This window comes from Erythrolamprus reginae, chromosome 3 (genome assembly GCF_031021105.1).
Source record: "Erythrolamprus reginae isolate rEryReg1 chromosome 3, rEryReg1.hap1, whole genome shotgun sequence".
NCBI lineage: Eukaryota > Metazoa > Chordata > Lepidosauria > Squamata > Dipsadidae > Erythrolamprus > Erythrolamprus reginae.
Window position 1 is genome coordinate 113,843,297 of NC_091952.1, and position 25,597 is coordinate 113,868,893.

Here is a 25,597-nt window from a genome sequence, read left to right on the forward strand (position 1 = left end):
CCTTGAGTTATTACATTTCCACCAGTCTTAGACTGTGAATCTAAACTATAGAATACTCACACATAATTATTTTAAAAAAAACCTCTCTATCAACAAGTCAGCATCTGGCAAGTGGGTAAGGGACTCAGGAGCTCTTGTTGGGTTTCTGAGGGAAGTAGGAAGAGCAACCACCACCATATATAAGACAAAAAAAAATTGTTGGAAAATCAGACCATTACGATCTGCTATTATAAAACAGAACCAACAGTGTAGAGCTTAAAACAAAAAATTAAACATAAGAAAATAATTTATCTGGATTCAAATATCACTGAACAACAGCTAGCAGATCAAAGGAGATTCATTACCAGAAATAAAATATTTAAGGAAGCTGAATGGAAAAGATTAGGAAAAATTGTGAATATGAAAGATCTAAAACCAACAATAGAAGAAACTCAAATAATAATTGCGAATAGAAAAGAAATGAGGTAAGTGAATTAGAGATAACTTAGAAGAAGTAATAACAGTAGAATGAGCACAGGCCAGCACTGAAGCCACCTATGAACTGCCTCCCTGACCAGAAGAATTAAAAGAGAAAATTATGGCAGATGTAGAATTACTAGAAGGACAAAGACTGCCAGGACTGAAATTAGTGCCTAAGAAAGTTCAGATGCCTATAATGAAGGATGTGAATAAGGATTTTACATGGGTTAAAATAACATAGAAACAGAAAACTGACGGCAGAAAAAGACCTCATGATCCATCTAGTCTGCCCTTATACTATTTTCTGTATTTTATCTTAGGATGGATATGTTTATCCCAGACATGTTTAAATTCAGTTACTGTGGATTTATCAACCACGTCTGCTGGAAGTTTGTTCCAAGGATCTACTACTCTTTCAGTAAAATAATATTTTCTCATGTTGCTTTTGATCTTTCCCCCAACTAACTTTAGATTGTGTTCCCTTGTTCTTGTGTTCACTTTCTTATTAAAAACACTCCCCTCCTGGACCTTATTTAACCCTTTAACATATTTTAAATGTTTCGATCATGTCCCCCCTTTTCCTTCTGTCCTCCAGACTATACAGATTGAGTTCATTAAGTCTTTCCTGATACGTTTTATGCTTAAGACCTTCCACCATTCTTGTAGCCCGTCTTTGGACCTGTTCAATTTTGTCAATATCTTTTTGTAGGTGAGGTCTCCAGAACTGAACACAGTATTCCAAATGTGGTTGAACAGATGCTTAAAAGTCAGAGAAAGAAAAGAAAGAACTTGCCCTAATTGGTCAGGCTATAGAAACAGACAACAGGAAATTTGAGCTTTCAGATTTGCAACATTCTGTTACTGTAATATTACAGTAAAGTAAAATTGGCTCATCTGGTTGTGTTTCCTGTCTGGCCTATCAGGAAGGGCTGTCAAAAACACATTGAACCACTCCAGTGAACAATGAACTATCACAGGGGTAGGCAAAGTTGGCTCTTCCAGGACATATGGACTTCAACTCCCAGAATTCCTGAGCTAGCATGATTGGCTCAGGAATTCTGGGAGTTGAAGTCCACAAGTCATAGATGAGCCGACTTTGCCTATCCCTGAACTAGCATACCATCTTTTTCTCCCAGATCCTTGATGGGATACAACACATGGCTTGTACGCTTCATGGCTTTATCACAATTTTTGCAAGCTTCTAATAATTCTACTTTATTTTGGTTATTTTTTTCACTTAGAGGGGAAAGCTGATATTAGTCCATCCGGCTTTTATAATTGGTTGGAATACCATCTGGAGCAAGCATCCTCGATGTTTCTACATTATTTGGCAGGCAAAGTTTTTTTTAAAAAAATCTTGGAGCAAAGATACACTGTCATCATGAAAAATACAAGGCAACTGCCAGATAAAGCTGAAATTTCTACTCTGCAACTCATCTTGCATGCTACATCCAAATCCAGCTCCACTGAAAATAATCGGAGCTACAATATGTTAATAAAATTAAACATGAAATTCTGATTAATTCTGATTAGATTAATTATCTAATGTAAGCTTGACTGATATTTTTTAACATTATGAAGAAATGAAAATGTTCTGTCCTGCTGGAAAGTAAAGTTCAGTTCATTATACTATATGTGAATGACACATCAAAATAATATTATTTCTAAATAATCAGAAAGCCTCAAAATAAATTTTTAGAAGGAAATACAAGTAGTACTCAATACAAATGAGATTTACAGATGACTCAGATTAAATACAGAACCAAACAAACCTAATTGCTTTAGTTGTTTACTCTGGGCAGTCTTGGCAAGAAGGAAAAACTGCTATTATGGCGTTATAAAGACCAACAAACTTGTATCAATTGCTTCAAGTCCTCATATCTGAATTTTACACTGCTATTTAAATCTATGCAGTTTAAAATAATTAACTCCAAATTAAGAATGTGTGCCATTTTATAGTACTGTACATTTCTTTTTGCACTGCCTACAAATAAATTAATAACACCGCTAATGGAAAAGAAAATCTCCCAACTGCACTGCCACAATTAACTCACACACTGAGCTACAGTACATGACTCATCCTAAAAGTCTAGAAATTCATCCCAATACTACTTTTTTTCTTTCTGGTACAAGGTATAAATCTTTCTAGAATAACACATATACAAACTGTCTCTTCTGGATGAGAAGCCAAACCTCAGAAGAAAAAGAACCTCTTTAATATCCAACATATAGGTAGGTATTCATCTGTTTTACTAATTGAGTATATTATTGTTAACAAGGTTAAATATATAACCTTAGGAAATAAATATAAGATTGTGACTAGAGGAAAGCATCCTTCAACATTGCTAAATAACTCCGGACAAGAATATTGCTGATATAAAAACCCACATACAATTTATGCAGACTAACATAAGCCAATTACCATAGATTTTGAGACAGATTGAGCAAGAGAGAGGCTAGAGAGGAGACAACACACTAGACTTTCACAAGGTAAGTCATCTGGTGTAGCATGATGGAGGGAGCAATTGTGGGGATCCCAAGAGAGGGAGTATGAGGTATCTCAGTGGGTCAGGGGAGGGCTTGGGTGGTTTGCAGCCAGTGGCCTATTCCATCGTTAGACACATACAACCTGGCCTCTCCCCCGAGATACCTCATGTGTACTTAATGACCTGCGTATTTGATTAGTGATTACATGGGCAGAAGCAGCGAGTGATCACGTTCATTTGGTGAGATTCACTCCAATGAATCCTCAGGTTACGAATATAATTGGCAGGCTCCATTACATTCATAACTCAAGGGCTATCTTTATACTAAAGATGCACTCCAAAAAGTAATAGTGCGGAAACAAACGGCGTTTCATTTTATTTGTTTATACAGTGATACCTTGTCTTACGAACTTAATTGGTTCCGGGACGAGGTTCTTAAGGTGAAAGGTTTGTAAGACGAAACAATGTTTCCCATAGGAATCAATGGAAAAGCGATTAATGCGTGCAAGCCCAAAATTCACCCCTTTTGCCAGCTGAAGCGCCCGTTTTTGTGCTGCTGGGATTCTCCTGAGGCTCCCCTCCATGGGAAACCCCACCTCCGGACTTCTGTGCTTTTGCAATGCTGCAGGGGAATCCCAGCAAGGGAATCCCAGCATCGCAAAAACGAGCGCTTCACTGGGAATGGAAGTCTGGAGGTGTGGTTTCCCAGCGAAGGGAGCATCAGTGAAATCGCAGCATTGCAAAAACACTGAAGTCCTCGAAACCTCACCTCCAGACCTCTGTGTTTTTGCGATGCTGCAATTTCACTGAGGCTCCCCTCCCTGGGAAACCCACCTCTGGACTTTGCCAGCGAAGCGCCCATTTTTGCACTGCTGGGATTCCCCTGCTGGGATTCCCCTGCAGCATCACAGAAACATGGAAGTCTGGAGGTGGGGTTTCCCATGGAGGGGAGCCTCAGAGGAATCCCAGCAGTGCAAAAACGGGCGCTTCGCTGGCAACGGAAGTCCAGAGGCGGGGCATCCCAGCGGCGGTGGTGGGTTTGTAAGGTGAAAATAGTTTGTAAGATGAGGCAAAAAAATCTTAAACCCCGGGTTTGTATCTCGAAAAGTTTGTATGATGAGGCGTTTGTAAGACGAGGTATCACTGTACATTTAGTTAAAACACTTACTCTGCAATATAGATAATTTCTACAGATAAGAAAGAATGTGAAAAAAGGAAGGAAATTAATGTTGCCTCTGGTGACTGAAACCTGTCTTTGTGCAGAATCCAGTTTTAATAGAATGACAACAGAGTACAAATAAAGGCCACCACAACTGCACAGAAAATCCTTCGCCCACGTTGGATAGAATATGGAATTAGGTCACTAAAGATAATATATTATAGTCTTAAACATTATAGATAGGCAGCAAGATACATATACATGTCCATGCATGCAGACATTCATAAATATTTATAACTGGCATGATGCAAAGGTCAAGGAGCTGGCTTGGGGCCTAGAAGCAGAGAGAACCAGATTCTACTCTCCCTTAGGCATGTAAGGGAATTGGGTGATCGTGGGGCAGTCAATGCCTTTCAATCTTAATCAGCATCAGCTCAGCAAACAATGAGCTAGAAAGTAAAACTCCACATTTCATCATGCTTTGATAGTGACCAGACAACCAAGTGGGACAAATGTTAAGAGAAATATATGTATAAATATAAACTTACGTTTTAAAGCAAGGGTCTCCAGACATTAGCTGCATGCTGATTAAGATCTATAAATCAGTAAGAATGAATTTTTAAAAAAATGAAATCAAACTGCAATTCCAAAAAGATGACAAGAAAAAAAGAAATTATATTCAATCAAGTTAACTACCAGTTATTGCAAAAAAGGGATTATAGTTTTGGCACGTAGATTAAAACGTCTTATTACTTTTTATCATTACTTATCTAATGTTTTATTTGTACAAATTAATTGTCACTCTATAATTGTTTGACTAAATAAATAAATAAATAAATAAACAAACAAATGAATAAACAAACAAACAAAATAAAATTGATTACAAAGGCCTAATTGAACACTGATTTTAAAACTAAATACATTAACAAAGATTGTGTATTTCAAATCATCTTAGAGAAAAAAGCAAATTGTATAACTTCATCAATAACTTCATTTTCTGTGTTCATTATATTATCAGATATAACTAATGAGAAAACAAAAAACTAAGGTGCTATTTATACAATATCCCTAAAATACCCTTAATAAACATGTCTGATGAATTTTTGCTTATTTACAATTTTCCATCAGATATTAAAACAAACTATATATCCCATTTACTGTACTGTGATCACGAAAGGGTATGGAGGGAAAAGAGGAAGAGAAGTATGAAATAATGGATGGTTGCCATGCTTTGTTTTCCAATTGGCAAAAAGCTACTTCTAAAAAAATCAAAATGGAATAGCAAAAAAAATCCCACAGAATTACTTTGAGAATTGAATTGTCCTGCCTTGTGTTTTTGGTATCATAACCTTCCAGTAAGCAGCGGCGAGTGGTATTTCCTGATCCAGCACACTCTGACAGGTTAAGATCTGCAAAACCCAACTATTAACAAAAGAATAAAGTTAATAATCATAGAACAAAAAAGAAATAAAACACATTCAGGCTTTCTAGCAGGCCTTATTTTATCTTTGTGTTATATAACTAAGTTTTATAATGCCTGATATCATTCATAACAATAAGAAGCCTATACTATAATCAGGGTGTCCAGGGGAAAAGCATTTTAAAATTCCCTGATATTTCCCTGACATTTCCCTGTAACTTGCGATCTAGTTTAGGCGCGGTCGTAGATGATATCATACCAAATGGCTAAGCCATGGAGAAATATCGATAGCTGAGGAAACAAGTTGCTGCAACAGTTATGCTCATTTTTACTTGACTCTGCCAGGCAGTACGATTTGTTTCGTTTTGTTTTTACATGGTTTTCCCCTGACTTTTAAACATTTTAATAGTTTGGTTCCCCCCCTGATTTATTCCGTTTTTTTCATGAATTCCCTGATATTTCCCAAACCGCTGATTTCCCTGCTAATTCCCTGATTTCCCTGTTTTCCAGGTTTGCTGGACACCCTGTGCAATATATCTCTAAACTAATATTACAGGCAGATATGAAAAGGAAACAAAAAGAGGCATTTTATTACAAGTGTTATCTTTTTACCTTTGCGTAAGTCTTCCCTCCTTTTAATTCCTGCAACAAATAAATAGCTATAGTCAAACAACCAAATCAGGTTGTGCTCACCATGGCCATGCCATCCCAGCAACAGGACAGCAAACCTGTTGCTAAAGGATCTGAAGTCCAGTCCACCCTTGGCCTGGGGTGGGTGTGACCTGGGTGGCATGGCTGACTTGATAGAGGTGGCCAGGGCAGCAGGAGCTGGTCCCTCACAGTCTCTAGCATAGCCTCATCAACACTGCAGCCTACTGTAGGCCGGATTTGACCATGAATTGTGTGTTTGATACATCTGGCTTAACGAGTACTGTAAAGCATTATGAAGCTTTATAAGTATATAAGTCTAAGTGCTATTATTGCTATTGCTTTCTTAAAGGATCTTTTTCACTTTTGAGATAATAAAAAAATGAATGGATAACTACATGAGTGCATTTATGGGTGTATATATGTATAATGACAAATCTAGATCTATGTCACACTCTTAATCCAACATTTTTCAATTTAGGGCCTTCCACATATGCTGGATTTCAAGAACATTGAGCCAGCATGCATAGTTTAGATTACTATACACGGAGTATGTGCTGCAATTCATTCAAAGCTCCAACATTTCAAGATACAGCAATCTTACATTCTTATGTTATGAATACGGTACTAGCCATCAACTTATAAAATACCTTTTATACATCAATAAGGGATTAAGGAACAGCTAGAACAGAGTATGTTCAATTAATATCTAATTTGAAAAAACAAAATGAATAAATATATAAACTTATAACTTAAATGGAAAGAGATACTGAAGTTATCTGTAATTTACAGCGACACAACTACAATGCAAATGTAAGTATGACACCCATTTAATACCTTTCGTACAGAAACTCTGCAGATGCAGGGATCCAGAATCCCTGTTGTGGCACTTGCACTTATTTTACATATAAATGAAAACTTCTTCTTCCAATGAACAGAGTTTGCTTGAACCACTTCCCTGTAAATAGAAAAAGTTACAAGATAATTATACACTGACAACAGAAGATTTATTCTTTTTAGAAAATAAGCCCTATAAAACGTAAGACACCATAGGCTAATTCCCTTCATTCTCTTCATTTAAACCTTAATAGCCAGTATTGGGTTGCTACCAGTACGGATAAGGACGGTGCAAGTTGCACTGTGTGCGCAGTTTCACTCCTTCTGCGTGCGCATGCCCCTGCATTTTGTTTTGCTTCTGCGCATGCACAGGAAGCAAAATCTCACGAGGGGGCACAAGTGTGAGAGATTTGGTGATTTTTTGCTTCTGCACATGTGCGGAAGCAAAACAAAAAGTTGAAATCTCATACGCATGCAAGTCCTCCTGTGAGATTTTGCTTCTTGCGCATGCACAGAAGCAAAAACACACTGGGACGCGTGTGCACGTAGGTGAAGTGAAGCTGCATGCGCAACGCACTAATAGCTGCGGGAATCAGAATCCATCCCTGTTAATAGCCATGTGGGATTATTTACTACTGGTAAAATGTATCCAATATTGCTTTTTAAATATTTTTATTATTAAACCAGAGATTAGGATGATGCCTGCAGTATTTGCAAAATTATGTGTAAATAGTATGGTTAGTGTTTCCTTCATATTGAAAGATAACCATAAGGAAATTATCATGGAAAGATACTTTCCTTGCACATAATAATTTATCAGACTGATTTTCAGCAGATATGACTTTGGAATTATATCTAAATAGAAACTAATGCACTTGCTGGTACTGCATTTAGTATATCTAATATCTAAGAATATCTGATATTAAAAAGCAAAGACAAAAAATAAATTGGAGGACTTTGGTGAAAGGATTGCCAGAAGCAATAATTTCTTACAGGCTTTCTTACATTAACACCCTAGAAAATGTCCAAAGATACTTCACCAGAAGAGCCCTTCACTCCTCCACTCGAAATAGAATACCCTACGAGACTAGACTTTCAATCCTGGGCCTAGAAAGCTTAGAACTAAGACGCCTTAAACAAGATCTAAGTATTGCCCACAAGATCATATGCTGCAACGTCCTGTCTGTCAGCGACTACTTCAGCTTCAACCACAACAACACAAGAGCACAAAATAGATTTAAACTTAATATTAACCGCTCCAAACCTGACTGTAAAAAATATGACTTCAGTAACCGAGTTGTTGAAGCGTGGAACTCATTACCGGACTCCATAGTGTCATCCCCAAACCCCCAACACTTTACCCTTAGATTATCTACGGTTGACCGATCCAGATTCCTAAGAGGTCAGTAAGGGGCGAGTACAAATGCACTAGAGTGCCTTCCGTCCCCTGTCCTATTGCTCTCCTATATCTCCTATGCCATTCTTCTATTCCTATATCTCTTCTTCTATTTTTTCATTGATATGTTCTATGAGAGAGAGAGGGGGGGGGAGAGACATACAGAGAGAGAGAGGTGCAGGCAGGAGGGAAATGAGGGGGAGATACATAAAGAGTGGGGAGATTCACACACAGACACTGATACAGAGAAGGAGGAGAGAGAGAGAGGGAAGGGGAGAAAAGGGATGGGTCAAAGGGTTTTGCGGCTCCTGGTGTTTTTTTAACAGCCAGTTGTTTGCCCTAATGACCAGCTAAGTAGGCATGGCTGGAGGGCTTCATATGACTGGGTAGGAATGAGTGAGTGACATTGAGTTGGCCATGCTCACCCATGTTTTGTGGCTCATGATGTTTTCTTTTCTGTGGGAAATGGGTCCAAATGGCTCTTTGAGTGTTTAAGGTTTCAGACCCTTTGAGGTATACTATTCAGTTCACATGCAAATGTTTTTAAAATAATAAGTAGGAAAATATTCTACTGGAAAATAAATGCACCTTCATTTCTAAAAGTACCAAGCATTATTCTGAGTATTATCATCACACCCTTTTATCAGTTTGTCTAAAATTTGATGGATATGGAATATGAAGTATTATTTACAATATTAAGAAGCTTCCCAGAATTTTATTCAAGCACAAAACACTCAGAGCATCTTTTCCATTTCTTTAATGGAGGAGAGAGTTGTTAATTAGGTTCTGAATATCCAGATTATGAATAATTTATTCTATCTTGAATTTCCTAGTGACCACTCAAGTGCATTAATTTGTGTAGAAAATACATCCACCCATGAACCAAAACCTTTTTCTGAGAGAGAAGATAATAACATCTGTGGAAAGCCAACTGAGATTTTTAAAATCGCAACAGCAGTAATAATAACAGTACTGCCACCCTACTACCTGTTTTTTTGGCAGCCAGTTATTAACAATCTGATGTAATGTGGATCCTGAAATATAGATTATAGCAAGCCACAGTTTTTACAGTAACAAATGTAATAATCAATACTAAGATCGGGGGAAAAGCTTTCTGAACACAAATAATACTTTGGTTAATCAGGAAATAGTGCAGTGGAAAAACTAACTTAATTCCACTTAACAAAATAATGACAGCAATGTAACTACAGTATAGTTGGTTTTTTTTAGGGGAGAAGAAAGTACATTTTCACCCAGGGAACACATTAACCAAGGAACGAGCTAGATTTAGAAGCAGCTGCTCTATTTTTGACTGTGCTCTTATTCCACAACATTTGACAGAAAAAATACACTTCCAAATCATGTGTGAAGCTATATACAGCTTTTATACATTTATCTCTCACACACAGAATGGCTATTGTGAAGATTTTACTTTTGATTAGCTCATCATTGTATGCCACCTATTCTCATGGCTTTAAGTAGCTTATACTTTTTTTATCTGCATAGTCTACTAGAAGAATAGGGTTTAGTTCTTGAACCTTGAGTTTAAGTATCAGTAACTTGAGGAACAGGTTGTGCTATGCACAGAATGAATTAAATAAAATGTATTATACACCCGCATGTATAAGGTTTAAAACAGGGGTGTCAAACTCGATTTAATTGAAGCCACATCAGGGTTGCATTTGACCTTGGAAGCCTGGATGGGTGTGACCAGGGTTGGCATGGACAGCTTAATGTCACTCATGTTAGGGGTGCCTGTAGGGGCCCGAGCGGTCTGCCAGCGAAAACGTGCTCCCAATTGAACTCTTTTTGACTGGGACTGCCTCCAGGGATAACATAACAGCAGTCTTCCAATATTTGAGGAGCTGTCACAGAGAAGAGGAGTTGGCCTATTCTCCAAAGCATCTAAGGGCAGGGCAAGGGATAATGGATGAAAGCTTATCAAAGAGGAATCCAACCTAGAATTAACGAAACATTTCCTGACAGTGAGAACAATTAATCAGTGAAAGGGTTTGCTTCCGGAAGTTGTGGGTGCTCGATCACTGGAGATTTTAAAAAAGAGTTTGGGTAGCAATTTGTTTAGAATCTAGAGTCTCCTGCTTAAGCAGGAGGTTGGACTAGAAAAATTCCAGGCCCGTTCCAACTCTGTTATTCTGTATAATAGGTAAAGTCCCACACCAATAAAAGTGTCAAAGTTGTGAGTATACGGAATACAGAGGAATCTTTGGTGTGGTAAGAAGCAGCAGCAGCAGAAGAAGCAATTTATATATGCTTGCAACATAATCTTTGAGAAAAACTTAGCTGTGTCGTTTCCCAACTTTGGACAGGTAGTTCACATCTTATAATAATGTGTTTAGTGATCATTCAAAGTTACAACAGTACTGAAAAAAGTAACTTATGACTGATTCTTGGACTTATGGCTATCAGAGCATCCTCAGAGTCATGTGACTGAAATTTGGGTGATAGGCACCTGGCATGTATTTACAATGAGGTATCCCAGAGTCATGTGATCACCACTTGTTTCCTTCCCAAATGGCTTCTGATAACCAAAGTCAATTGGGAAAAGCTAGATTTGCTTAACTTACATGATTCATTTAAACACTTCAATCATTTGCTTAACAACAATGGCAAAAATATTGTAAAATTGGGCATGTCTCACTTAACAATCTCCTTCATTATCAGTGGAAATTTTGGTCCCAATTATGATAGAAAGTTGAGGACTTACCTATATTTAAAAACCCACTTGTGTTATTATGCATGTATTTGTAAAATGTACATGCATATGACCCCATTGGGATTTAATGAACACCACTTCTCCATTACTGTAGTCAATAACTATAAATATCTGTAGAATGTTCAAATTATTAGACATATTTTTAAAGACTGCTTTATTATTGTTCTAGACAACAAAATGAAGAAGCTTTTTAAAATAAATGCTTTATCAGAAGTGGTCCAGTGCTATTGTATCTTCTTTTAAATAGCAGAGAATAACTATACTGTACTTCCAAAAGGCCATATCAATTTTTAAAATCTGTAAAAGTATAGTCTGAAATATAACAGTGTCATGTTTAGTATTAAGATAAGGCAGTTGAGTTAAACTTTAACTTAGTCATGTTTGGAGTAGATCTGTTTAAATAACTAGGAGGAGTTAATGTGCTTACATTTAAGATGACTTTCTGGCATTAATATACTGCCATAATGTACATTTCTCCAATTCTTTGCTATTTCTATGCGTCAGGCACACATGCACAGAATTACACAGCAAACACTATATCATCTGTACTGTTTGCAATGAGGCAGAAGCAGAATTTTTCCCCCTTGTTTTCCTCTCCCCAAACTAAAGTGCATCTTATTCTCCAGTACATCTTATACTACATAAATATGGTATATATTAATTGAAATATGTAAAATAACCAGGGCATCAATTCTGCGGAGTCTGCGGAGAGGGGCGGCATACAAATCCAATAAATTATTATTAATTATTATTATTCTCTCCCCCCCCAAAAAAATATATTCCCCAAAATAGAAACATAGAAACATATGTATCTGGCCATTAAAATATAATGTTCAAAGCCAAAACTTTTAGAGATTTTTTTTTAAAAAACCCACACATTTGAAAGAATACTCACTACATTTAGCTAAAATATTCCACTCTCAGGCTAATTAAAAACTTATTTCGAGTACAAACTTCACTTCTTTGAACATTCATTCGTATTTAAAAGTATCTTACAAGTTCTTGTTTTACATTTGGTACATTCTAAAACTGTCCTCCAAATCTGTTTTTACATTCATATTGATTGGTTACCTTAGCAATGAACTATAATAACAGTGTCAGTGACAACTGCACTACAGAGCATGTTGATGAAAACATTCCATGGTGAGTCAACTTCCTATGTACTAGAAATGCAATGTTTAAATCAGCACACACATCAGATAAATAGATTCCAATTTACATGAGGATGTTGTAGTTTCACGATCATTCTTCAAATTCATTTGAGGGTTTTTCGTCCTCCCATGACTTGTTGGGAGGAGGAAAAATGAGTCATCAGAATGCACTGGAATGTCCAAAGACGCTCAAAACTCAAAATGCATTTTTTGCTTATTTCCACCAGCAATGTTTTAATAATAAGAACACATGTACTGTACATTGGCTTGCAGAGCTACCCTGCAGAAGCCAATCCAGAAAAAAGAGATGCTATGTATGACTACCTACAATCTGAAACTAATTTTTCTCTTTGAATCTGAAATGCTGCACAGACCTACTAGGTATATACATGTAAGTCTTCACTTATTAACCAAAATTAGGTCTGTCAACTCCACTATTAAGCAAAGCAGTCATTAACTGAGACATCACATGATTGTGACTTGCTGGCTTCTCCATTGACTCTACTTGTTGGAAGCTGGCTGTGAAGTATGCAAATGGTGATCATGTGACCATGGGACGCTGGTACGACTGCAAAGGTCTGCTGGTTGCGAAATGCACAAATATTTATTGTGTGGCCTTGGAGATACTGCAACAGTTGTTAAATATAAGAATTGGTCATAAAGTTTTTTTTCAGCATCTTTGTAGCTTTATATGGTCACTAAATGACGACTACCTGTAGTTTTCTGACTTCTCGAGTACCGGTAATTGTTTTTGCAGTCTAGAGCAGGGAAGGTTTATTAAGCTTCTGGTGGACAACTATATTTTATTAATGAATTGTATTTTGCTTGGAAATAACTCTTCTTTTTTATTTTCAGTAAGCATTTGGCAATGACAAAAGAAAATCTATATTAGAAAGTGCTTGCACTATTTTAATTTTTTTGAGTATTTATGCTGACTATCCTGAAACTTCATATTTGATGTATAAATAGTATCACGTTCTACACTTTGGTTTGGTATCTCATTATAGTAATTAAATGAGTCACCTTTTAACGATTAGTTCAGAGAGCAGGATTGGCATACTATTTCTATTACCTTCATTTTTTTGCCTTTTAAAATTATTACCCATTAACTTTTCAGATTCGGTTGTTGTGATTGGGGATATTTAATTACATGATGTTACTAAGTACAAAAAATTTTACTTGGAGGTTGAAGCCTACTGTATTTAGGAAATACACATCATATATCTTCCCTTAAAGAAATGAATGCAATGGGTTTGAGAACATAAAAACTTATCTGAATCAAAACAAAAGTCATGTATTCTATGTCAGTGTTTCCCAACCTTTTTTGAGCTGCGGCACATTATTCACATTTACAAAATCCTGGGAAACATTGAGCGTGGGGGAGGGGGGCTAAAAAAAGTTTGGACAAAAAAACTCTCTCTTTCTTTCGCCCTATTTCTCTCTCCCTCCCTCTTTCTTTCTTCCTTCCTTCCTCTCTTTTTTGCTCTTTCTCTCTTCCTCCTTCCCCCCTTTCTCTTTCTTGCTTTCTCTCTCTCTCTTGCATTCTTTCTCACTCTCTTTCTCTGTCTCTCTTGCTATCTCTTTTATTCTCTCTTGCGTTCTCTCTCACACACTTTCTCTTTCTCTCTCCCTTGTTTTCTCTCTCTCTCTTTCTTGCTTTCTTTCTCTCTCTTGCCCCAAAAGCTCACTTGCCGTTACCGCAAGGGAAGCTCCAGCTGGGCTGGGCTCGCGGCAAACCTGACCATGTCCCGCGGCACACTAAACACTGTTCTATGTCACTAGTCCATTCTGTGGCTAGCTGGATGTGGCCAACTGAACTACATTTGATTGCAATAATACTCTCCAGCTTGCGTTCCCGAGCAGTTGGTTATGTCTGTGTAAGGCTGAAAGTTTACTTTTTAAAGTATTTTTGATTAAAGATTATTTTGTATTAATAAAACTAATAAAATTACCTAATCACGACTTCTGCTCAATGAATAGGTAGGTCTAGGAGGGCCTTTGCATGGCTTTGTCTTGTGTTCCAGGTACACCCATACCTGGATTGGCAGGTCCTACTTGCAGTCACTCATGCCATGGTCACTTCCAGATTGGATTACTGCAATGCATTCCATATAAGGCTGCCTTTGGAAGAGTATTTAGAAACTTTAGCTGGCACAAGAATATAAACTCTTTCATGGCATGGGACAGGGCGTCTCAGGGACAGACTCTCCCCATTTGCATCAGTCTGCCCCATTAGATCTGGCAGAATTGGTGTGTAATGGGTACCTTCATTTAGTGGGTCCCAGGAGGCATGCCTTTTCTGTCTTGGTGCCTGCCTCATGAAACATTGTTCTCCCCAAAACAGATCAGTTTCATTTCTTTTGATATGCCAAAAAATCCTCAAGACCAAGTTATATTTTCAAGTCCTGAGGTTCCCAGGCAATCAGAGATTTGCTCAGATGGCTCCATTGTTGAGATGACCAATTGTATCCATCCTCTCCTGTGGTTTTATAATACAGTACAGTGGTACGTCATCATACGAACTTAATTGGTTCCAGGAGGAGGTTCGTAAGGTGAAAAGTTCGTAAGATGAAACAATGTTTCCCATAGGAATCAATGTAAAAGCAAATAATGCGTGCAAATCCTTCAAGAAAATCCCAAACTTTAGAAGGGAGGCGAACAGAGGGCAGGGAGGAGCAGCTAAAGGGGGCGGGTGGAAGAAGCAAGGCTAGGCTAAAGGGTGAGTGGGAAGGAAGAAAGGCAAGGGGGGCGCCCCTCCCTTTTCTTTCTTCAAAAGACACCGTTTCAGTTCCTTTGCAAGCACGTTGTTCTCTGCAAAAATTTTCCTCCCCCAAGCTGCCCCTCCCTCCTCCCTTTTCTTTCTTAAAAAGACACCCTTTCAGTTCCTTTGCAAGCACGTTGCTCTCTGCAAAATGTTTCCTACTCCAAGCAGCCCCTCCCTTTTCTTTCTTCAAAAAAGGGGGAAAAAAGAAACCCCTTCATCCCACCAGCAGCTGCTTAGGTTCGTAAGGTGAAAATAGTTCGGAAGAAGAGGCAAAAAAATCTTAAACACCGGGTTCGTATCTTGAAAAGTTCGTTAGAAGAGACATTCGTAAGATGAGGTACCACTGTATTTATATTAATTTTTATATTTTGCTTTTATGTGTTGTTATTTATCTGATTATTATGCATTGCTCAGTTTCCTTCAACCCCTTACCTCATTCTCTATAAGACCATCTATAAAACCTCATATCTCCATGTTAATTAGCAAAGATCCAATAAGGATTATTAGAAATAACAAGTACAGTGGTACCTCATGATATGAACCCCTCGTCATACGAACTTTTCGAGATACGAATCCAGGGTTCGGAATTTTTTTGCCTCTTCTTACGAACTTTTTTCACCTTACGAACCTGCCGCCGGCTGGCCGCTGGGATGCCCCACCTCCAGACTTGAGTCACTCCCATTTCCCCCCCCCCTGTCCTGCACCTTTCTCCCCTCTTGATCTCCATGGGTTCCTCCCGTTTTTTCCCACCCTGTCCTGCACCTTTCTCCCCTCTTGATCTCCATGGGTTCCTCCCGTTTTTTCCCACCCTGTACTGCACCTTTCTCCCCTCTTGATCTCCATGGGTTCCTCACGTTTTTTCCCACCCTGTCCTGCACCTTTCTCCCCTCTTGATCTCCATGGGTTCCTCCTATTTTTTGCCACCCTGTCCTGCACCTTTCTCCGCCCCCCTTTTTAAAAATCCTTAATGTTTTGGATTTTTCTAATCGGCTTGCATGCATTATTGGCTTTTCCATTGATTCCTATGGGAAACATTGTTTCATCTTACAAACTTTTCACCTTACGAACCTCCTCCTGGAACCAATTAAGTTCGTAAGGCGAGGTATTACTGTATTACAAACATGTTGCCTACTATACCCAGTAAACAATTCCCCCTTTTCTTTAAATAATCACAATCTTCCTCACAGTAATCCCACAATTAAACATTACCAGAAAAGTTCCTCAAAGAAAACTCTAATGGCTGCTTTCTTGTATTACTTTGTCTCTTCTCTTAAAGTCTTGTTATCTTTGTCTTGCCCCTTTTGTAATTCCAGATTGGTAACTGCTAAATCATCCATGTTGCTCTTTGGATTTATTATTTGTATATCTTTCTAAGTTTTTAAATCTTCTTCAAATTTAATTTGTAAATCCATTATTTCCATCACTTTCTCATAGGTTATGATTTTTATTTCTACCTGTAAGTCAATTTCAGCTTTATTCAATGGGGGTTGTTCCTCTTCAACAACACCTTCTGATTTTACTTAGGAGTTACTGCATTTTTCAGAGTATAAGATGCACCTTATTTTGGGTGACAAAAACAAGGAAAAAAGGCTTCGGCCTCCCAGTAATTTGCCAAAAACAAACAGCAAAGATGATGTAAACTGTTTGCTGTGTATTTCTGTGCATGTGTTTCTGACCCATAAAAATAGCAAAGAATTGGAGAAATATACATTATGGCAGTATATTAATGCCAGAAAGTTTTTTAAAATATAAGAAATTATTACATACATCCCAATTATTTAAATAGATCTACTCCAAACATGACTAAGTCAGGATTTAACTCAGCTGCCTTATCTTAATAGTAAAACAGGACACTGTTACATTTCAGATTATACTTTTACAGATCTTACTCTCTATTATTTAAAAGAAGATACAATAACACTGGGCCTTTTCAGATCAAGCATTTATTTTAAAAAGTTTCTTCATTTTGTTAAGCTGTCTAGACCAATAATAAAGCAGTCTTTAAAAAATAAGTCAAATACTGTAATTTGAGCATTCTATAGGCATTTATAGTTATTACTTACCTCCTTGTATCCAGATTCAGCAACTTAGCACAAGAAAATAAAATTCTACCTCTGCCTCTTGTCTCCTTAGAGCTAAAGCTGTACTTTAGTTTCACTTTCATTTTAGCATGTGGCTTGCCTTGAGCCTCAATGAAGATGATAGTGAGTTGCTTGGCTTAACAGGCTATGTTCTGTTTGCTGCAAAGAGGTAAATTGCTGCAAGGCAGAGGCCAAAGGGTGGGAGTGGTTGGGCGGGTGGATCTACATTCAGTATATAAGATGCACCCAAGTTTTCACCCTCCTTTTGGGGATAAAAAGGTGTGTCCTATACTACGAAAAATATGGTAAATTCCAAAACTTCCAGAACCCATTCATCAAACATTTATTTTAAGATAGCCATCTGGTGCCTTCTAGTGTCCAACTTTCTAAGTCATCTGTTTCAAAGGATAAACAATAGGATTTTTCCATAAGAAAGTATCCTTTCAATTAGCTTCAAAGTCTTAAATCAAGTCCACTTAAACCTTAATCAATTTAAAACTTTCTAAAGTCAATATGGTAATCATTCTTTTGCTGTGTATTCTGAAAAAAAAAACCATACAGAAATTTAAAGTTATAATTTTCTTTCTGAATGGAAAGCAGTAAAAAATGGGGGGGGGGGGGGAGTAAACTTATTTATTTATTTATTTTGCCCAATACACAATGAGGGTTTTAGTGGGTATATATCTATATACACATAGTAAAATACATGATGACGGTTATAGAGGAGATACTCATAGTAAAAAGTTTGGTGGAATCCAAATTCTTTGCAACTGAGCTCAAAAGGGTTAGCTTCTGCCATCTATTCTCACACAAAAAGCCAGCTGTCCAGAATATGTGTGGGAGATATCATGATTTCTACTTGTTCTGGAGAATTTTGGCAGTCTGGGTCCAGCATCTGTTTTTAATTGAAATATATTCTATTCTGAAAAGACCAGCTTGCAGTAACACTGGAAATCTGCAGTTGATGCAAGGCTAACATAATGCATCAAGATAAAAATCTGAGACATGATGTAATCAGAGAAACACTTCCATTGATTGATCATCATATTTGGAGACTGCCCTTCTCAGTCACAAAATGAGTTGATATTGATTAAGAGATAAATATATACTTAAATCTGTAATTTGGCTGGCATATTACAACAGAACATTTTAAAAAGCAATATTTAAGTGATAAACTAATTTGTCTCTATTTTAGAAACCTATTTATCGGAGTCTGTAAAACAACAATATTTCCTGGCATTTTAAGAGACTAGCAATACATTTGTGACATTGTAAGGACTAGAACTAAAAGCATGAAATGTTTAAAATGGTTATAATTAATAGTTTGAATTAAATTAACAATAAATATTAAAATGCTGGTATTAAATCAAGATTTGAATCTAAACCTTCAACCAATTGGGTGCCTACTATTAAACATGAAAAACCATCTACTACTACTGTTTGTTGTATTGAATAAGTAGTGAAAAGGGGAAAAGGAATATAAAATTGCTTTCATTTCTGGAAACAAATTTGACTGAGACCAGCAAAATAAATAAAATTAACAGGCGAGGAATTAAATGTAGAACTATTCAGAGAAAAGGCCCACCAGAGCATCTTAACAAAATGCTATCCACAATTAGAAATTAATATTGACACTGAAATATGTATTGTAAAACAAAATAAACATAAATATTGGGACAAATTTTTATAAGGAATGGTATCTGTGTTGCTACATAAAGAAAAGCCACATTAACATAAGTTAACATTTAAATACTAGAATATACTTGTTAAATATATCAATGTACGTTATTAGAATGGTTCGCTTTCTATAGTTGGAAACAGTTCCAATTTCCATTGAATTAGATTTTATCTTTAATTTATAAAAGCCTTCCTATGCACTGGAATTATACAAGTATATATCGATATGCAAAAGAGTCTTGCTGGATCAGATCAACAGCCCATAGAGTCCATCATCTTATGTTACCTAGTGGCCAACCAACTTCATTCAAGAAGAAGTGTTCCCTCGATTTTCGCGGGGGATGCGTTCCGAGACTGCCCGCGAAAGTCGAATTTCCGCGAAGTAGAGATGCGGAAGTAAATACACCATTTTTGACTATGGACAGTATCATAAGCCATCCCTTAACACTTTAAACCCCTAAATTACCATTTCCCATTACCATTTACTCACCATTATTACTGGTACTCAACATTGAATAAGACACTTAATGATCCTGATTTTTATAAATATAATTATTTATTAACAATAAAAAAAAATTCTTATTTATTTGCTAAAATTATTAGTTTGGTAATGACGTATGAAGTCATCGGGCGGGAAAAGCCGTGGTATAGAAAAACCCCGGCAAAGTATTTTTTAAATTAATATTTTTTGAAAAACCGTGGTATAGGCTATTCGCGAAATTCAAATCCACGAAAATTGAGGGAACACTGTATAACCCTTCACTCCTCCACTCGAAATAGAATACCCTACGAGACTAGACTTTCAATCCTGGGCCTAGAAAGCCTAGAATTGAGACGCCGTAAACAAGATCTAAGTATTGCCCACAAGATCATATGCTGCAACGTCCTGCCTGTCGGTGACTACTTCAGCTTCAACCACAACAACACAAGAGCACACAACAGATTTAAACTTAATACTAACCGCTCCAAACTTGACTGTAAAAAATATGACTTCAGTAACCGAGTTGTCAAAGCGTCATTACCGGATTCCATAGTGTCATCCCCAAACCCCCAACACTTTACCCTTCGATTATCTACGGTTGACCTATCCAGATTCCTAAGAGGTCAGTAAGGGGCGAGTACAAGTGCACTAGAGTGCCTTCCATCCCCTGTCCTATTGCTCTCCTATGTCTCCTATACCTTTCTTCTATTCCTATATCTCTTCTTCTATTCTTTCATTGATATGTTCTATTACTATATCTTCTTTTCTATTCTTTCTTAGATATATTTTACTATGAGTATCTCCTCTATAACCTTCATCATGTATTTTAGTATGCACCATAATAAGACGGAGTGGCTGTGGGTTTTGCCTCCCAAGGACAACTCCATCTGTCCTTCCATTACCCTGGGGGGGGAATTATTGACCCCCTCGGAGAGGGTCCACAACTTGGGTGTCCTCCTCAATCCACAGCTCACATTAGAGAACCATCTTTCAGCTGTGGCGAGGGGGGCGTTTGCCCAGGTTCGCCTGGTGCACCAGTTGCAGCCCTATCTGGACCGGGACTCTCTGCTCACAGTCACTCATGCCCTCATCACCTCGAGGTTCGACTACTGTAATGCTCTCTACATGGGGCTACCTTTGAAAAGTGTTCGGAAACTTCAGATCGTGCAAAATGCAGCTGCGAGAGCAGTCATGGGCCTATCTAGGTATGCCCATGTTTCACCAACACTCCGCAGTCTGCATTGGTTGCCGATCAACTTCCGGTCACAATTCAAAGTGTTGGTTATGAGCTTTAAAGCCCTTCATGGCACTGGACCAGAATATCTCCGAGACCGCCTGCTGCCGCACGAATCCCAGCGACCGATTAGGTCCCACAGAGTGGGCCTTCTCCGGGTCCCGTCAATTAAACAATGTCGGTTGGCGGGCCCCAGGAGAAGAGCCTTTTCTGTGGCGGCCCCGGCCCTCTGGAACCAACTCCCCCTGGAGATTAGAACTGCCCCTACTCTCCTTGCCTTTTGTAAGCTCCTTAAGACCCACCTGTGTCGTCAGGCATGGGGGAACTGAGACATCTCCCCCGGTCATATACAATTTATGAATGGTATGTGTGTGTGTATGTATGTGTGTTTAGAAAATGGGGTTTTTAAAATGTTTTTAGTAGAAATTTAGATTTGTTGTAAACTGTTTTTTCACTTTGTTGTGAGCCGCCCCGAGTCTGCGGAGAGGGGCGGCATACAAATCTAAATAAACATAAACATAAACAAACACCAACTAAAACCCTCATTGTGTATTGGACAAAACAAACAAATAAATAAATAATAAATAAATAAATAAATACTGTATGTGGGTGACACTCTTCTTCTACCACAGTATTATAGAGGAAGAGGAATGGCCTTGAGGAACAGGAGAAAAGCTACTACCAAGGAGATGATCAGATTAAAGGGACATGGGCCAAGAATGTAAGGTAAGTAACTATTTCAGACAAATCCATCCTTAGTTCACATGAAGATGACAGGAAGGGAAGGAGAAGCATTGAAACCTGCAAGATCCTGTTACTAAAGCTTTACAATGAAATTTGTGCTGTTGCTTGGTTTATTTCGTCTCTTCAGTGATATCACTGTAGATGTGTGATTGTGTAAAACAGCCAACCCCCGGGCCATGGCCCGCTACTGGGCGTGGCCTGTTTGGAACTGGGCAGTGCAAGCAGCTAGGCGGCGCGCACTCAGCTTGACATATATGAGTGATGGGCTGGCATGCATGCATGCAGCTCAAAATGGCGGGCTGTTTCCCCTCTTTCCTCCAGCTGGACCCTCAAGCGATAAAGTTTGGGGACCATTGGTATAAAAGTATAGCTATTATGTCAGTCTAAGGAACCTAGAAGGCAAAGCAGGTAGGACCATAGAAACATTGGCCACCAACATTAGTATTTTATTCTTTATTATTTTTCTTCATTGGGGAAAATTGGGGAAGGGAGTGGTTATATATACTGGCACTCCATTTTTCATTCCACTTTATGAATGTAAAGAAATGACAGTTGTGGTGTGTGTGTGTGTGTGAGAATGAGTGAAGGGACAATTAAAAACTTTGTTTGGACTTGCTGCTGCATTACATAAATCACAGTGTACATTTTCATATATTGCAACAAGAAAACACGATGTAATTTGCACTCATGCCCATAATAATGATACAGAAAGTATTTATGCATATAAAGTATAATAGAACCCTCTGTTTTACAAACATAAACCAGTGAGCACATACTATAGTACCCACATAGTTAGCAACACTTTGCCAAATTTAAAAAAACTAAGCAAAATTGGATGGAGATTCCAGGAAATAGCTGAATAGTATGCTAATTGGGGAAGTTGAAAAAAAATATTCAGGAAAAATGAAATGTCAAACCACTTCTGTTTTGCTGCCAATACAATTAAATGAAAGAGTTGCTGAAATTATTAGGAGTCAAGCTCCTAAACCAAACGTATTATGAGTTCCCTAGCCATTATTCTATTAATTAAAGTGAAAGGGTGAAGATGAACTCAACTCCTGGTGATTTTATGGACCATCATTTAGATACCTATTTGGATATATTTGTGTTAGTATTAGAAATTGCAAAAATCAAATTAGAAATATTGAAAATTTGAAGTCTTGTTATTATTAGTTTCAAAACTCCAAACCATCATTTATACGCCACCTAAAATCTAATACTGTACACCTTACATTGATATTCAGGGAGAGATTTCAGAATTTGGGTTGTATAGTACTGTATAGTGAAGTCAATTAACATTAGTAACTACTGTATTTTGTTGCCCTCTTGGTGTGATAACTGATCTTCTCTACATAAAACAAGGCAAAAGAATTTCTCTTATTCTGATTTAATAAAGAAATAGGTAGATTAAAAAGACCTAACTTTTTCATTATTTCCAGCAGGAGAAATTCTACCGTATTTCATACGTCTTACATCTAGCAGGACTTATTCTGAGAGCTAATGAGATAATGCAATTATTTTTAGTTTTTGTGCTGTTTAGAGAAAGGTATATACCGTAATCCTTTTCAAGGATGCTAAAGAAATAACAAATGTGGCCATAGCTTCCCACAAATGTGGCCATAGCTTCCGTAAGCTAGAACGTTATTTGTCAAGAAGCCACACAACCACTTCTCTAAGGAATCCTCCACTGTTTTAACCCTTTGGAAGAAGGCATTTTTAAATTTTTTCCCCACAAATTCCATTTTTATGGAACAAAACGCATACTCCTTAAAATACATCAATAATATACATATACATTTTCAATATTTCAGTAACCAATGTCTTTTATTTTGCACCTTTTCCAACTCTTAATTCTTCGGTCTGACCCAACACTCCCCTCTCAACCTTCATCCCTTCATCCTACTTTCTTACTCCTTCTCTCCCCTTCTACTTCACTCCATCCATCAGCTATTAACTCTCTATGTTTTCTATTTCTTTCCACTCCTCTACCTTCCCGGAAGGCGATTTAGAAACATAGCAGATTGACGGCAACAAAAATCCTCATGGTCCATCTAGTCTGCCCTTTTTCCTGTATTTTACTACTATTTCCTGTATTTTATCTTAGGATGGATTTATCCCAGGCATGTTTAAATTAAGTTACTGTGGATTTACAAACCACGTCTGCTGGAAATTTGTTACAAGCATTCTCTTTCAGTAAAATAATATTTTCTCACGTTGCTTCTGAGAAAATATTATTTTACTACATCTTAGTTTCTACATCTAAACGTGGAGGGGGGGAAAAGACAAATGATGCCCCTGCGCAGCGTCAAGACCATTCACTTCATTGACAGGCGACACTTCCCCGTGAACTCAGCCTCGGGGCGGTAAACAGATCCGAGAAATGGAAGATTTGACTCAAGACAAGCGGGTTTGTTCTCCCCAGCCAACCCCGAATGTACATTCCTCGTATTAGCTTGGCGAAGCCTAACAGGTGTCAGGCGGTGCTGCTTACCTGGAGGACTCTCCGCTGAAGCTCCCGCCGTCCAGCAGCCGCACCTTGCAGAAGAGGATCCCGTTGACGAAGGGCACCGAGGAGAGCTCGTCCAGTTCTAGCTCCACGCGGAATTTGAACTTCTTTTTCTTCATCATCATGAAAGCCATGCGAGTCAGGCGTGGGGAGGAGGGGGCGAAGAAAAAGGAGGCGCGCTATAAAGCAGCCCCGGCCGCTTCGGGGAGCGGCGTCCTCTGGTGTCTGCTTAACCCGCCGCCGGCGTCGCCTCCTTCTCCTCCTCCATTGCTACACAGCCGTCGTTTCTTCGGCCCTTGTGACCAGGCAACGCAGGGGAGGAGCGGGAGGAAAAGCAGCAGGAGGCGGGTGGGCGAAAAGAGAGAGAGAGAGAGAGAGGAAAGAGGGAAGGAAAAGACGCCCGCCCGCCCGCGCGCTGTCTTCATCCAGGCAAGGCGGCGCGGGCGCTGCTACGACGTGCGTCTTGCTGCGCCCGCCCCAACGAGCGAAGGAGACGCCGGCCACAAACCGCCCTCCCGCCCGCGTGCGTTCAAACCAGCCCGCCTCCTCTCTCTCTCCCCCCTCTGGAGGAGGGGGAGGGACAGTCTCTCTCTCTTTCTCTCTCTCCCAAGGCCCTCAGCCTTTCCTTGCCCTCCTGCGGCGTCAGTCCGTTGAGTCACGAGAAGCCCGCCGGGTGACGGCCCTGACGGGAGAGCTCTCCCTCTCTGACCCCCCGTTCTCGGAGTGGGCGCCCCTGCCGGCTCTGATGATTCTTAGCAGTGTTTATTCCCCCCCTCCAACTGTCAGCTGCTCTAGGAACCCCGTAAGGCAAGGCCGGGGGAGGGGTATTTAGGTGTAAAGAAATGGTGAGGCTTTGGGGGACAGGCCGGCCACCAGGTGTTGTAATGGTGTGGTTCATTTCCTGACCAAGCCGTGACCTCATTAAATTAAAGAGGTACCAAGGGAAACAAGATTTCAATTTTTAAGGTACCTCTTCAATCTTGCGCTCTTTCTTCCTGGAATGCTACGGATTCTTCACAAGCTGCACTGGCTTCCCTCTGTTTCCGGTCACAATCCAAGGTGCTGGTTATTACCTTTAAAGCCCTACATGGCTCAGGGCCAGAGCTTTGAGACCGCCTTCTACCACATATCTCACAGCGATGGTCTGTGATCCCACAGATCCCACAGGGTTGGTCTTCTTTGGGTCCCGTCAGCTAAACAATGTCGGCGGGTGGGTATGTGGAGGAGAGCCTTCTCTGTGGTTGCCCTGACTCTCTAGAATCAGTTACCTCCTGAGATCTGTACTGCCCCCACGTTATTGGCCTTCCAGAAAACCATAAAGACCTAGCTTTTCTGACAGGCCTGGGACCATTGACCTGGCGGGGCGGGGGGGCTACTGCCCGGACCTGGGGGGGGGATACAGTGGGGTAGCGAAAATGGAGCTCCACCCCAGGGCACCCAATTTGCAATGAAAGATGTTGAAAGAAAATGCAGGGCGTCCTGCATAAGCCACACCACAGTGTGGTAGTAAAATTTTGGTAGCCCTTCACTGGTAGGGAGCAACTAGCCAGGTCGACCCATGAGTATATGAATGGCTGCAATTATTTTAAATGGAACTGTTTTTTATATTCATCCCTATTTATTTTGCTATGAACCACCCTTTGTCTTTAGGGAGTTAGGCGGCATAGAAATAGAATTAAATAAATAAATACAAAAAAAACCCCCCAGAATACAAAAACAAACAAACAAATTTCCTTGAATGTAGTGACTCCTTCAGTGGATGCTTTCCCTCCATTCGTTAATCATTTTTAAATTATTATTCACAATTCATCTAGACTCTA

At 38.9% G+C, this 25,597-nt stretch overlaps 1 protein-coding gene across 1 annotated transcript in view; it reads right to left on the minus strand.

Annotated features, from left to right (window-relative positions):
- EEIG2 (EEIG family member 2) overlaps nucleotides 1-24,318 on the minus strand; it is a 32,331-nt gene extending 8,013 nt beyond the window's left edge. The window contains exons 1-5 of the mRNA XM_070746424.1: nucleotides 23,763-24,318; nucleotides 7,010-7,130; nucleotides 6,137-6,166; nucleotides 5,410-5,526; nucleotides 4,653-4,699 (exon numbers count right to left, since the gene is read on the minus strand). Coding sequence (XP_070602525.1) covers nucleotides 4,653-4,699; nucleotides 5,410-5,526; nucleotides 6,137-6,166; nucleotides 7,010-7,130; nucleotides 23,763-23,911 — 464 coding nt within the window. The 5' untranslated portion in view covers nucleotides 23,912-24,318. The remainder of the gene's footprint in view (nucleotides 1-4,652; nucleotides 4,700-5,409; nucleotides 5,527-6,136; nucleotides 6,167-7,009; nucleotides 7,131-23,762) is intronic.
- Nucleotides 24,319-25,597: the final 1,279 nt, after the last annotated feature.